General features: G+C 35.5%; 1 protein-coding gene and 1 long non-coding RNA gene across 2 annotated transcripts; one reads left to right on the top strand and one right to left on the bottom strand.

Annotated features, from left to right (window-relative positions):
* Positions 1 to 6896: 6896 nt before the first annotated feature.
* Positions 6897 to 13424, bottom strand: LOC133523632 (uncharacterized). Its single transcript, XR_009800252.1, has 2 exons — positions 11967 to 13424; positions 6897 to 7107 (listed from the first exon to the last, which is right to left on the bottom strand). It is a non-coding gene; the product is annotated as an uncharacterized LOC133523632 (long non-coding RNA).
* A 274-nt stretch (positions 13425 to 13698) lies between these two features.
* Positions 13699 to 14946, top strand: LOC133523625 (vitelline membrane protein Vm26Ab-like). Its single transcript, XM_061859309.1, has 2 exons — positions 13699 to 13871; positions 14569 to 14946. Exons 1-2 carry the CDS (start codon positions 13860 to 13862, stop codon positions 14866 to 14868), a joined length of 312 nt encoding a protein of 103 aa, XP_061715293.1. The 5' UTR covers positions 13699 to 13859; the 3' UTR covers positions 14869 to 14946.
* The last annotated feature ends 1024 nt before the right edge of the window (positions 14947 to 15970 follow it).

Here is a 15970-nt window from a genome sequence, read left to right as displayed (position 1 = left end):
AAGGGATTTAACAAAACCTTTGCCCCTTTGTAAAACAAATAACTAATTTCACTTTTAGTTACATGTATGGAGGCACCCCTCAAAATATATACCTTTTAATTTTAACTTTTAAACTTAGTAGCGGCACGCACAATACATCTATGCTACCTATAAATTGTATTAATATATTAATATCAGTATACGTGATAGTTTCTAAGATAAATGGCTGTGACTACTACGCCGAGGGGGTTAGATTATTTCAGTATTTTTTATAAAACGATATTTTTCTCTTTATGTCCTTTTTTTCACAAAATATAGGACAAATAAAATACCTTATCGGCCACATAGAACTTTCCTTTGGGGTTTAAACGGCGAATTCCGCGTCGCAGCGTAGCGCATTGACGACATTCACGTGCCTAGCGTCGACGCAGGTGTCACGTGCTGGGACTCTTGCTCCCGTCGTCGGTAAAGGGCCTCGCCACATTTATTAACGCGGCATCGACTTGAGTCGATCACGTTGTAGCTTCGCACGCAATTAGGAGTCGTTCGGATGTCATTAAGTTCGTTCAGCTATTAGGTGCCGTAAATAATGCTATTCATTAAGGCAGTGCGCGAGTGCGCTCATTCAGAAATATAAAATTGAAATCAAATGGTTAAGGGCCCGTTTCACAATGTCCAAGTAAAGTACTTAGTACTTTATCTACCAGTACAGCTTATTTGAAGATTGTGAAACGCCAACAATGATTCGTCAGGTAAGTGGCAAGTAGCTTATTCAGGACTTTACTTAGACATTGTGAAATAGGCCATAAGTGTCGTAAATGTATATACACGACTCGTCTCCGTCAGACAAAACAATTTTGTCTGGTGTGTCCAAACCAATGACACCTTGTCGATATGCACTTATTTTATGTACATTTTGGCTAATAGAAATGATCAGCATGCAGCAGTCGAAATATTTTATGGAAGAATTTATTTCGCTACTTTTTAGTACAGCGTGTATTGAATTGGTAAGTAATGTACTTAGTAGTGCGTTTAAATGGCATTGTGGCAACCACATTGTTAATTTTCAATTGCGTATATTGTGACGTTACCTATTTTATAACAATTACAGCCCGAGTCTATTGACACGCAGGCTTCTACGAGACCGCCATTTATTTAATAATGGCATAATAATTCATTTTAAATAGACGTCTTACAAGTATCGGTCATTCACTGAAACTAATATGACAAGCTTACCCTCCAGGGATTTAATAATGTACCACAATTGAGAGTTTTATGCCTTATAATAGGTAAAGGTTCACAATAAGTTCATTCAAGTTCATTATAGCAGCATACCAAATATGCCTTTGAATTTATTGTTCCATTTAAATTAATTTATTAAATCACATAGTCGCATAGTTGAGTAGGAGGTAAGTTATTTTTCTTTTTTGTCATCAACGGTAGTAGTAGGCAGAGTAAGGGGCAGCGTAGGCGTAGGACGAGTATAAGGGTGCGGTGTATGCGCTGCTGTAGGCCGAGTAGACAGGCGCGGTGTATGCGCTGTACGCGGCGGGGGCCGTGTACGCTATTGGGTACTCGTAGACCAGGGGCTTGGCTGCGGCGAAAGCTAGGAGAGCAGCGAACAACACCTGGAAAAAATGGTAGATATAATACTTCGGACCCGGGTATGTCCTTAAACTACGTCCACAAGAGAGGTATGGGCATTGTGAATGTCATCTCGTTCTGTGTGGTAGGGCACAGCACAGCGGATGTCATTCCAGATCTAGAGCAGAACCCAACTGGGGAAGTACCTCCACCTTACAGAAAATCGCAGCCAAATAACACTAGACCCTACTCATAGTGTTGTGTTCCTGCCGGTGAGTAAGGTTGCCAGAGCTCAACGAGGGTGGGAGGGGGTTAGGGTCGGCAACGCGCATGTAACTCCTCTGGAGTTGCAGGCGTACATAGGCTACGGATACTGCTTACCATCACGCAGGCCGTATGCTTGTTTGCCACCGACGTAGTATAAAAAAAAATAAAACTTAAATTTAGATTTACATATTGAAGAGTCCAATCAGACTGAGCCTTACTGTGGGGTAGTCGATAACATTTGGGCTATTAAAAATGCTTGTAAGTATGAAATACTCGTATTAATTAACAGGTGTGAATATTGGTCTATAAGGTTACATTTTTTATAATATCTTCACTGATTTGCTCACTTTAAGATACGGTTTGGCAAAAAGGGTTCCACAACTGAATTTCTCTCGAATAGTGATAATTTTTTTTTTTAATTTTACTTGGCGCACTGCACTATTATGTACCGTTATTACACGTAAAGCAGTAGTAACCTACAAATTTATATTTTTATTTTTCACATATCAGCAACACGTATAAAAAAATGTAGAAATATCTTATAAGAAATTATGGACAAAATTTTAATTAAATTATAACTTTAATTTGAATTTGAAGTGAATTAAAATGGATCAGTTTTATACTTGTACTTATAAAATGCAAGACAAAATGTTTACAAAATGAACTTGACTACTCTAAAGTATGAAATAAACTGCTGTAGATCGCAGGCTAAAATTTCCATGAAACAGTTCCATGAAATTTGGAAACAGTTACACGCATAACGAATTAAGTAAAGCAATAACTAATAACATGTGTTGACAAATATTCAATGAAAATCATTTGAAACATGCCTTATTTTACATGTTAACAAAAAACTAAAAAAAAACGGACTAAAATAATGTGATTTTTTTATTTCTGTTAATGTGGCATTGGCACGAAATAAAAATGAACGAATAGACTTACGTATTTAAACATGGTGGTTTTGGTTGGCGGGAGGCTTGCAAGTGAACTGATAAGGCACAGGAGCTAAATCACTATGATGACTGACCGATGATGCAGTCTTTTATACAGGCTGATGTGCCGCAAGTACCGGATAACTAGACAAATATCCTCTTCGCTTCATTACGTATGGCGAGCATGCACGGCCTTGGAGGATGACCGCTACAAAAATTTATAAGAGCAAGGCCTAAACAACTACCTAGTAAATTTTCAAGAACAAGTTCTATGACACTTGCAATAAATTTGTTCACGTTTCTAGAAAATCTAGACCTCCATATAAGAACAAGTGGTTTGCAAAATCCGGGTTCTTCATCAAGATTTACATTTACATTTTTGCACGTGCCTGTATAATGGAATACCTACCCGTCACTTAAGCGAAGCAGGATAAGTGTAAACACCCGGAAATAGGTACTCATTTTAAATAAAAATGGAGTCGGTTTAGATATTTACATTTTATTGCACAACAAAAAACTCAATGTACAAAAGGCGAATAAATTCCATGTGAGATTCTCTAACAGTCAACTTTATGGCAAAGGAGAAATTATTATAGGTGGTGCATTTAAATAAAAAAAAATATTATAGGACATTATTACACAAATTGACTAAGTCCCACAGTAAGCTCAATAAGGCTTGTATTGAGGGCTTGCATTTGAAACCAAAGAAATAATTACTAAAAGAAAATGAGACTTAATGAATACACATACATATATTATATACTACTTAAATACATAAAGATATATACATCAATGACATTCCATATATATATATATACATTAAACAACTTGTTTAACACACACATACTTAATTGTTTTTTGAACTGTCAGAAAATAAATCCGCACAGATTTTTTTAAAGCCAACGTTGGGCGATATACTGCTGTTAGGGGGAAGACCGTTTCAGAAACGATTATATGTAATATGAAAATGGAACACGATTCATTTATAAAGATATGGCATAACGTGCCCTTTTCACACCTTCACGCGACGAGGGAGAGCAACTCACGTTTACGCACAAGCACGTGGCAGCAGAGAGCCTTCCGCCAACACCGAAAAATAGAAAATCGTTATCTACCTCTCTTTTACTCGAATATGCAAGAGTGACAGGGTAGGTAATAGTTTTCGATTGTAAGATGTTGGCGGTAGGCCCTCAAATATCGAATGTCAAAACAAGTACCTACTAATGTTTACGGCTACGTCAGTTCGCCATACCAACGGCAAATAAGCGGATGTTTGTTTTATAGCTTCTTTTAGAGATTACCGCTTTTAAATAATTCATTCCTGGGTATGTCAGGCCTGTGTCTAGGCGTGGGACGTGTGCGAGTTGGTGAAGGTGAGGTATACATCACCTGAGATTCACGTGGTTTATATTCTTTTATGATCCGAATGGGATACCATGACCGATCAAGAAGAAACAAGTTTTTCTTTTGACTAATTCGTGTTTGTCTTTTATAGAAAAAATTGTAAGATGTGTGTCGAGGTCAGTCTGCAGTTGATATCTGAATATAACCTTTATGTGGCTAAGGCGCTTCAATTTAACCGCGTGAGCTGAAGATGTCGGTTCGATTCCGGCCTCGGCCATTTGATAACTTGGTCACTTTTCCTTTAGTATGTGGCATCTATTTCAGTTTATAATTTATATTACGTGAAACAGAATTAGAACAGAACATGGATTCTGCAGGGCCTGCATGTTTAATTGTGGCTGGAGAAATTCATCGGCGTGTCAATGCGGAGCTCCTGTGCAGTCCATAAAACATATTATCTATGACTGTTCAAAGAGGAAATACACTGGAGATCCCCTAGACTTGCTGTTCCCTGATGTGAACGCAGCCCGTTAGGTGAATAAGCTGGATATTAAATTATACGACCACTTCATCAGTAACATTATAGAAGGGAAAATAAATGGAAGGAAAGGGAGGGGACGACCAAGAAAAAGTTATATGAGCCAAGTAAAAGAGCATGTAGGAACGTGTCGTACCAGGGAGAGATAACATACTAAATATGTTCAAGAACAGAGCCTCGAAGCGGCAGATCTCTAGGAACAAGTGACCCTGCTCTGGGTCCATCACAAAGATTACTAATAGGATTTGCGAAAACGAAGCAAGCATACCTGTCATAATTATCGTAAAAACTGGGGTACATATGCGGCTAAAGTGCAACAAACTACGATGAAAGTCAGTTCAGTTCTTCGTACGAAGGTTATTATAACTAAAGTTACAGAAAATGTGTGTTACTTAATTCTAGGCCAAGACGAAAATCATACAATTTCCTTCGTACAAAAATCTAATGTGGTAGTTGACATAGACTAGAGTAAGAGCTCCAAACGTCCTGCAGTGCCGTTCTCTCAACTATTATTGGGCTCAAATCAAAAGTGTATTAAAAGAGAAGAATGAAACAGCCAAAAAACATTAACAATTCCAGCAGGTGACGGGCTGATGCAGGAAAATATGAAAAACGGGTCCGTAAAGATCTGCCACTGAACGCACCAGGAAGAAGCTGCCTATCACTCGTACAGAAAAATTAAAAAAGTGACATATATCTAAATTAAAAGTAGCTTTTTATTGTAGTTATTCTAAAAACCTTAGTTTGTTCTCAATCGCATCAGTTTTTATCATTTGAAGTTTACAGTTTTTTTTCGGTACATCCCGGTGTGAAACTTGTACTTACACTCAAGAACAGTGAGAACGGGTCATGATGAGCGAAATTCCATCTAAATTAACCTTTTCGTTCCTATGTAAATAAAATCAATTCACACATAATTTATTTATTACAAAGTTAAAGCGAGTAAAGTTAGCAACATAGTATACCTGAGTGGTAGGTATCATTATAACTAGTTGGAAACTGAATGTAGTTAACATTCTACATATTTGAATTTTGATATGTTCCAGTATGAAATTGCGATTACACAGAAAACTATTCACAACTAAATTTATGGAAATGAAAAAATATCTCGTTATACTACTTAATGAGGATGCATTGATGAAAGGATTGGCGTTTTAGAAAAACAAGCTGCTAATTAACCGTATTAGAACTAAGTTTTGGAAAAAAAAAATTGTAACAAGATTTTATTGCCGACTGTTTTTTCCTAACCACAGGCAAAAACGTCACTTTTGACACTGACACATACGATCCGTATCGTATCTAGACCTAATATTTGACGGAAGTATCTCTAAAGTTCGAATCGGGCCGTAACACACTAACACACTTACATACTAACAGTGCAGGTTAAATAAAAGCTTTTAATAAATAAATGGAGTCGGTTATAAACATACAAACATACAGGTGAAGCTAAAAGGAGGAGCTGTGTATGATGTTTAGCGATAAGTCCGCCTGTACCTACATATTTATATTTTTATACTTGTTCATTACCGTTCCAAATAATTCTGATTGTTATGTTATTACTTAGAAAAATTAAATTTTCATGTTTACTTAATAAAGTTGTATTAAATTCTACATATTTTTTCAACACTATTGATATCTGTCATGACTGATGTCATATTTGTACGTCAGGCCAAAATTAGGTAGTTCTCATTACAGCAAACGATAATATCTATTACGCCAGTGCATAGCCTTAAACTACAAACAAAAAAATGACATGAGGTATATAAGGGGCTAATTCTGCTTTTAAAAATATTCTACTAACATAATACCAATACGCATATAAACAATACTTATGTGCATCTCGGTCGCACTAATTCATTGGAGCAAAATAGACGCTTCCTAGCCTTCGGTAGTAAACTAGTGACCCTAGTTAGCTTGCATATCATAGCGGTATAATAGTCCTTATAATATTTAATATTCATATTTTCAGAGTAATCGAGGTTAAAGGTGAAATATATGGCGGCGCTCAAAACTTGCGATGGAAGATATGTCCAGCTATCGCCATATCTTTCAGCGTAAGTTTTGAGCGCCGCCATATCATTTATATGAATCTTGTATGTAGTTATTTAATAAATTAATTGACGATAAATATATCTGGACCATTTTGTTTGTAGGCAAATATGTCACGTTGTTAATATTATGGTATTTTGTTTCAAACTGTAAAATAACTAGGTTCTAACTATCAGGAATCTTGCGTCAAATAGAACGATAAAAAGAGATCATTTAAGATATAATTATCATGTCACATTCAGTTTAAATAATGAACTAGCTCGAAGGGTCGCAAGTTTACACGGAGTTGGTTAATCGTATGATGATCGGGCGTTTCCTGAGTAGGCGCCTTGTCACGACAACGGGCCTCACGCGCACATGGGACAGTGCGCAGCTCGCCTCGAGCGCTGCGACTAACAGGAACAACAGGAACCACTGAAAGAGGTAACGCTAGTTAAAAACAATGTGTAGGTATTGATTATATGTGACGTTCCGGATCCCTTTGTTTGACATATCAGGACTCGTACATTTCATGCCGTTGACGCAAAAATTACGTAATTTAACATAGGTACAGGAAGTGTTTTTACAACACTACAAATTTAGATAACTTACTTATTGACGCGTAGAAAATACTTGTTACGTAAAATATACTGCTAAAAATCAAAATGTTATTTAATAAACTAATAATCTATTATTTAGTTGAGCGCCAACAGGTGAAAGACAGACGTTTCTGTACTGATTGACAAGTATCTATATCAGCTAACTAAAGAGGTTGACAAATAATTAATTATTATGAAAATACTAATTGGAATCATACTCTGTGTAGCGTGACGTAATTTTTCCGTCAACGGCATGAATTGTACGGGCCCTGGACATAATGATTGAAAGTCATAATGTAATGATTGTCAGATTATCATTAGTCATAAAATCAAAGTCAAATCTTTATTGCGTATCACAAATCACATGAGATGGAACAGAAGGTCATAATTCTGAAACCGTTAACTTCTAAGGATTTTTGTAAGGTTATCATAAAGATAGGTTAGGTTAGGATTGTTTTATGGCAATCGCAAAATGCAAACGTTGCGCGTTTCTGAGAAAAAGTAAATTATGACTAACGAAACTGCGGAAAAACAATACATTATGACTTAACATTTATAGGAACCAGTAGAGACCCATGACGTTCCAGGGTTAAAGGTACCTTATGGCGGTTGGTGCTTACGCCACGGAGCGCCGCATTAGTATTGAAGTGTCGTTAATAAAGTGCCCACCGCCAACGCCCAACAGGTATCAAAATTAGAAAGAGTAAATGACACTAATAAAAAAAAACTGGCCAAGAGCATGTCGGGCCACGCTCAGTGTAGGGTTCCGTAGTTACTCTTCCGTCACAATAAGCTAAACTGGAGCTTAAAGCATAGTAAATTGTTAACCAAGGGATGAAACGGTACCTTACACGCGAGTTAAACAAATAGGCAAATTTGCATAATTAGAACCTAATTAAAGTAAGTCTTTTACTATGAAGGGGAAACTTTTTGCGATAACTCAAAAACAGCTAAACTGATCATGTCCGCTATAGTTTTCATTTAATGTCTTTCTTAAGCTCTACTTCCACGATTTTTTTCATATTTTTTGGACCTATGTTTCAAAAGTTAGAGGGGGGACACATATTTTTTTTCGGAGCGATTATCTTCGAATATATTCACTTTATAAAAAAATGTTTGTCGAAGACCCCTATTAGTTTTGAAAGACCTTTCCAACGATACCCCACACTGTAGGGTTAAAGCAAAAAAAAAAATCACCCCCACTTTACGTGTAGGAGAGGTACCCTCAAAAAAATAAAATTTTAAATTTTATTGTACGACTTTGTCGGCTTTATTGATTTATATATCCATGCCGAATCGGACAGACAAACCAGACGGACATGGCGAAACTATAAGGGTTCCTAGTTGACTACGGAACCCTAAAAACGATTTAGTAATTGCTGAATATATTTAAGTGTTACACTGCGTGTATTTTTGATATAACCAGGAACTTAAACGAGACGTAGGTTTTAGTTGTATGAAAATATTCTGAAAGAAATTTAAATTTACTCTTAAACACATAATAGTTCATTTTAATAAAAAATTCGAGAATAAAACCTATGAGAAATTGATTGTGTGGTATGGTGGAGTATGTGGTAAGTTTAAGAACAAGAAATTATTTAAGTAATAACTATGGGATTCTCTTTACTCGTAAAAAACAATCTATGATTTTTACGCAAAACCCATGACAGACATTTCTATAGATATATGAACTATTTAAGAAATCTAAATAAATGTCTGTCATGGATTTTTTATTATTTGCTGCAGAGTTAATAAATAAATAAATATAATATATGTAAACAAATACAGTACACGTGAACTGAAATGTAAGCAACCCTTGAAGTTCTATCAAATATGATTTCTAATTGCAATACGCATGCTACACGTGCACGTGCATGCAACTTGCGAGCATTCACGAGAGTTATGTAAGTAACTTACTCAGTACACGATAAAAATGGCAGTCGAGTCGAGTTGGACCCATTTCGGTTGCCAGGTGAAATTAATTGGTTGCACATGTCACATGTCCAATTTTAATACTTATTGTTAAATAAATGGTAATGGATAGAAATGAGAATTCTATCATGAAGTTTAATTTAAAAAATGCCTACTAAAAATACAAACAACACTTAACATCAAAGTATCAATATTTTTGTATTTTCTTTGACAAATCAAGCATTTACATTAAAAAAAAAAGCGGCCAAGTGCGAGTCGGACTCGCCCATGAAGGGTTCCTTTATGACGTATTAAAAAAAACTACTTAAACTACTAGATCTCGTTCAAGATTTTACCAATTTGGACACACATTTTACCACTTTGGTAGTGTCTCTCGCGCAAACTATTCACTTTAGAAAAAAATTATATTAGAAACCTAAATATCATTTTTGAAGACCTATCCATAGATACCCCACATGTATGGGTATGTTGAAAAAAAATTTTTTTTTTTAATTTCATGACGTATTAAAAAAAAAAACTACTTACTAGATCTCGTTCAAACCAATTTTCGGTGGAAGTAAATTTTTCATTCTGTTATTTTAGAAGTTACGGGGGGGGGGACACACATTTTACCACTTTGGAAGTGTCTCTCGCGCAAACTATTCATTTTAGAAAAAAAGCGGCCAAGTGCGAGTCGGACTCGCGCATGAAGGGTTCCGTACCATTTAAGACGTATTAAAAAAAAATCTACTTACTAGATTTTGTTCAACATTTTACCACTTTGGAAGTGTCTCTCGCGCAAACTATTCAGTTTAGAAAAAAATGATATTAGGAACCTAAATATCATTTTTGAAGACCTATCCATAGATACCCCACACGTATGGGTTTGATGAAAAAATTTTTTTTTTAATTATATGACGTTTTAAAAAAAAAACTACTCACTAGATCTCGTTCAAACCAATTTTCGTTGGAAGTTTGCATGGTAATGTATATCATATATTTTTTTAGATTTTTCATTCTGTTATTTTAGAAGTTTAGGGGGGGGGGGGGGGATACACACATTTTTTCACTTTGGAAGTGTCTCTCGCGCAAACTATTCAGTTTAGAAAAAAATGATATTAGAAACCTAAATATCATTTTTGAAGACCTATCCATAGATACCCCACACGTATGGGTTTGATGAAAAAAAATTTTTTTTTTAAATTTTATGACGTATTAAAAAAAAAACTACTTACTAGATCTCGTTCAAACCAATTTTCGGTGGAAGTTTGCATGACATTGTATATCATATATTTTTTTTAGTTTTTTCATTCTGTTATTTTAGAAGTTACGGGGGGGGGGGGGGGGACACATTTTACCACTTTGGAAGTGTCTCTCGCGCAAACTATTCACTTTAGAAAAAAATTATATTAGAAACCTCAATATCATTTTTGAAGACCTATCCATAGATACCCCACACGTATGGGTTTGACGAAAAAAGATTTTTTGAGTTTCAGTTCTAAGTATGGGGAACCCCCAAAATTTATTGTTTTTTTTCTATTTTTGTGTGAACATCTTAATGCGGTTCATAGAATACATCCACTTACTAAGTTTGAACAGTATAGCTCTTATAGTTTCGGAAAAAAGTGGCTGTGACAGAATCGGACAGACAGACGGACATGACGAATCTATAAGGGTTCCGTTTTTTGCCATTTGGCTACGGAACCCTAAAAAATGATATTAGAAACCTCAATATCATTTTTGAAGACCTATCCATAGATACCCCACACGTATGGGTTTGATGAAAAAAGATTTTTTGAGTTTCAGTTCTAAGTATGGGGAACCCCCAAAATTTATTGGTTTTTTTCTATTTTTGTGTGAAAATCTTAATGCGGTTCATAGAATACATCCACTTACTAAGTTTGAACAGTACAGCTCTTATAGTTTCGGAAAAAAGTGGCTGTGACAGAATCGGACAGACAGACGGACATGACGAATCTATAAGGGTTCCGTTTTTTGCCATTTGGCTACGGAACCCTAAAAAGGTGACATTTGATGAAGTGGAACTGCTGATGATAATCATGATTTTTGATCTTTTGTCCTCTTCGCTGTGTTCGTTAAGCAAATTAGATTTTCAAGACAATTTTTTAAATTTCATTGTATGAAATCCAAAATCAACAATAATCTTTCATTCACCGGTCTCCTTTATTGAAGTCCAAAAAAAATAGGATCCTAATTACCAGAGTGTAAAATCTAATCAAGGGAAGGGAAGGTAGAAGGAAGGGTAGATGACACTATTATACAGGGTGCGTATTTAGTCACCTGCAATAATTTACGGGGTGAATATACAGGTCATTCTGAGCAACATTTATTATGCGTCCAACCCCAAAACGCGAAAACAAAATTTAATTGCCCATAGAAAAAGTCAAGCCAATTTGTTTTCGCGATTTTGGGGTTGGTGCCGTAGTAAAAGTTGGACAGTATGACCTATATATTCACCCCATAAATTATTGCAGGTGACTAAATAAACACCTTGTATAAAACTACTAACTGTGATTCAGTCTTTTGTGATTGAAACAGTGTGATAATGTCATTTAAAATTTTGGAAATAACAGTTCCTAAGACAACAGTTTTATTCGCACTGAGAACAAAAACTAGCGCCAACTAAGTACAATAATGAGAAGTTTTGTATGTAGGTTTTTATTTTCTAGCTTCTTCTAATTACCAATAATAGTTTTTGTGCAGCATTTATCAAAGAAAAAAATACAAAGCAAATAAAAATAGGGTCAGAAGTTTGTAACTTACATTCTGAAGCAGCATCGTGGACGATGTGGCCAACAAAATGGCCAACATTTGTTTATATCGAATGCCACACTGCACAGATGATTAGGCATAACTACCCGTGATCTTTAATCATTATCGCGGTGATAAAGCTTAATGAAGTTTGTTTGATGTCTTGTTTTTAATTACTTTTCCTTCATACGCAGTTAACGTATAGGTATTTTCTGTCGTTTATCAGTGATATCGGAACTATGTCCGTTTTGTAGCCGTTTCAAAGAGGACAAAAATAAATTTTTGTAAAAATAAATTAACTGACTTGTACCAGTTGTACCTCAAAATATATTGTATGTTCTTCAAATCCGCGTAGACTTTTTTTACTTGATAATTGAGAGTGGCCCAAAAATATGGTGTAAATAATTTTAAGGATTTTTTTCTTGCTTATATGTTTTCTTTTAAACAGCATTAAAAATAAAATAACAGATATTAAAAGAAAATTTGAATTATTTTCAATGTATCCTTCAGAGACACATTTTTTCAAAGCAACAATATTCAGCAGGAAAATGTTTTGTCAACGTATTGTTGGGCCATCCTGTATAAAACAATGGGATAGTGAGATTGAGTAAGTAGCCTTGGTAGCCTAGCGAAGTAGGACTTTTAATCCGGAGGTCGCGGGTTCCAACCCTGGCTTATACCAATGAGTTTTTGGGATCTTATGTAAGATTATATAATTTGATATTTACCAGTCGCTTTTCAGTGAAGGAAAACATAATGAGGATACCGGACTAATCCCAATAAGACCTGATTTCCTCTCTGGGTTGGGACGTAAAAACTAGCGTAGGCACGCCAATTCTTGGGATTAGTTGTCAAGCGGACCCCGGCTTCCATGAACCGCGGCATAAAGCTGGGATTACACCACTCAAAGGCTATTTGCGAAAACTAAATGTTTCTGATTATGTTAGGTAGAATTGTCCCATATTTCATGGTCAGGATAGCAAGTCGCTCTAGTAGGTTATATCACTGGTATAAACTTCTCTATCATCGCGGAAACATAACAAATTATAGTATGTACTTTATCTGGGATATTCATTTAGAGTAGGGAAAAAGCTGAATTACTGTCCTGTTTTAAGAAATCTGTTTTAATTTTAATTCTATATACATTTGGGTTGATTGATTGATCATAAACTTAATATATTTACATCAATTGGATGAATTAGGTATATTATTCTAGCTTTGGTTGATGCCTGAAATAAACTTGTAGGTAACTGCTGTGTTCCGTAAACAATCAATTTCGACAATGGGTGAAGCCACAAGAAATTATTTACGAAAAGATTCTTGGCAGATTATTTTTCCTACAAACAAATTTTACTCAGGTGATATACAAAACCTATTTTTCTATCACCTTTATATTTGTCACCAGTAATAAATAATTTTAATAGAATCTAGTTTATTGTTTTAAGTTAATCACTCTGAAATATTATTATTATTATATAGAATCGTATTGTGATTAAAGTATAGTGTATTTTTTAAAGAGTAAATATCTTACCTACCTATATAGTTCTTAATCATGATAAGAGTATATAACTATGACTGTTCCTAGACATTCCTTTATATATAGTTAAGAGACTACGAGTATTCGTCATATTCACAATGAACATGTGCCGCACAAAACTTTTAATTAGACACGGCTATTGTAATTAGTTTCACCCCACCGGTAACTCCGAGTTGGCCGAATTTGGACAGAAGCAGCAAATTGATATTCCAACCAGGTTCCACGAGGCTATTTGTCCATACCAGCTGATACAAAAGTAAACGTATAAAACGGCACGCCACCCAAACATTAGCACATCACACTCACGTCTTCAGTCGTCAATACTTGCTCAATTTGTTTTAATAAACATTTAAAAAACTACTACTAAAATGTTCAAGCTGGTAAGTTGAAATAAATGTTGATAATTTGCTAGTTATCTTAGTCGCAAGGGCGTTCAAACAGAAAGACAATTCTTGTTTTGCCTGTTTTGGTGTTCTTAGGCTTATGTACATTTAGGACTATTGGCTGTTTATTTAAAATTGGCTAAACTAATTAATTACTCAAAGCTCTTGAAATTTCGTTAATTTTTTTTTTGTTTATTCAGAAACCAAACAGTCATATAAACACATTAAAAAGGCAATACAAAAGATGTACTGCAACAAAAAACAAGGCAACAAAAAGGCCTGGAGGTTCATAGTTATACTTGTAAATAATGTTAACTGAAATAAGTACCTACTTGGATAGAAAATGAACTGCATACAACATAAATATTATTATATTTAAGTACTTGGGTACAAAACAACTTAGCTATAACAATATTTTTTAGACTAGCCAACGAACTTTGAAAGCAATCGACATCGTATTAATGTTTATTATAGTAACTCGGAAATCGTCTGAAAAAAAAATGTCTGGAATAGGTCTTCACAGAAAAACTGACATAAACAGCGGTCGAGAGCGTAAGGGAAAATGCGAGCAACTGAAAGTTATTAAAATTAAGAGATTAGGACAATTAATAATACTTTTAAGCATTTTAAACAAAAACATAAAACATGATTATTTTCTATGATTTATTGTTTATATTTGTACAATTATTTGCAGTTGATCACCGCCTGCTTCCTGGCCGTCGCCACTGCTAAGCCCAGTGTATTAGCTCCCGTAGCCGCTGCGTACACAGCATTCCCCGGCCCTGTGGCTGCTGCGTACACCGCCCCCGTAGCGCCCGCCTACACTGCTGCAGCGTACACGGCGCCCGCCTACACTGCTGCAGCGTACACGGCGCCCGTTGCAGGCTACTCGCCTTTCGCGTACTCCGCGTATAGCAATGCGTACACCGCTCCTCTTTCGGCGTACTCGGCTTACGGTTATGCCGCTCCTTACTCCTACTACCTCCGCCGTTGATTCCTACAATTTATGTTAAGTATTCTTATGAAGCAGTTAAACAATAAATGAATCGTGACCATCCAGTGATGTAATTAATCTGTATTGTATTTAATTTACCTATTTTTATTTATGTAACCTTTGAAGGGCCCAGGGACATCTTTGAATTTTTTACCTTTTTAGGCAGATTCATAATTGAGAATGGTTTGTACAGTCAGCATGAAAAGTAGCGGATCAAACAAGGTTTCAAAAGTATCTACCATTCTGAAACAGCTTAACAAAATGTGGTGGTTATATATGTAGAACAGTTAAGACGATAAAAGATATACTTTTGAATGTAAATTTTAGAGATTTATCTATATTTGGAAAAGTTATCCGGAATATCAGATACTATTGGCGCGTTGTTTCATCCGCTACTATTGATGCTGACTGTACTACAAGTTCACTAAACTGATTGGTGATGACACGAAATAAAGATACCATTTACTATCAGACATCGCAAAAGACGATGTTCCGATCGCATAAATTATAGAAGGTACCTTGTTAGGGTGTTACTCTCTAAATACGACTACTACTGACTAAATACTAATGTAGGTTAATTTTATATGGAAATATTCTATCCAAACAGAATTTAAATACAAGAAATTGCAATTGTACGATGCGAAAAATCAACGATTTTCTTTTATTTCGGATAGGAATTATAACAGATGTAGAAAAGGCATTACCACGGAAAGCAACCAGGCTCTGACAAATTTTCTTCGAGCCCATACATGGAGAAATACAGTAGGAAAAGACACTATAATTTGGACAAAATAATTAAAACAAAACATTTGTTTTTTTCACTAAAGGAACTCTACTGCATCAGGGTAATCAGGGTTAGTATAAAGAGGAGGGTAGACCTAGCGATCTGTACCCCTAGTGTAAATAAATTCGATTTCGAAACGTGACGTACGCGTTTGCGTTAAGTCTCATTTTGTATGGGTTTTTGAACAGCGCGCCAAGCGGGACGTTTTGGAAAGTCAAAAATCTCATACAAAATGACACTTAACGCAAACGCGTACGTCACGTTTCGCTGTCGAAAATATTTACACTAGGGGTACTGATTTCAAAAGGTCATGTCGTG

The sequence above is a fragment of the Cydia pomonella genome, chromosome 12, assembly GCF_033807575.1.
Source record: "Cydia pomonella isolate Wapato2018A chromosome 12, ilCydPomo1, whole genome shotgun sequence".
Lineage (NCBI taxonomy): Eukaryota > Metazoa > Arthropoda > Insecta > Lepidoptera > Tortricidae > Cydia > Cydia pomonella.
Note: the sequence above shows the minus strand (reverse complement) of the source record. Positions and strands in the feature narration are given on the sequence as shown.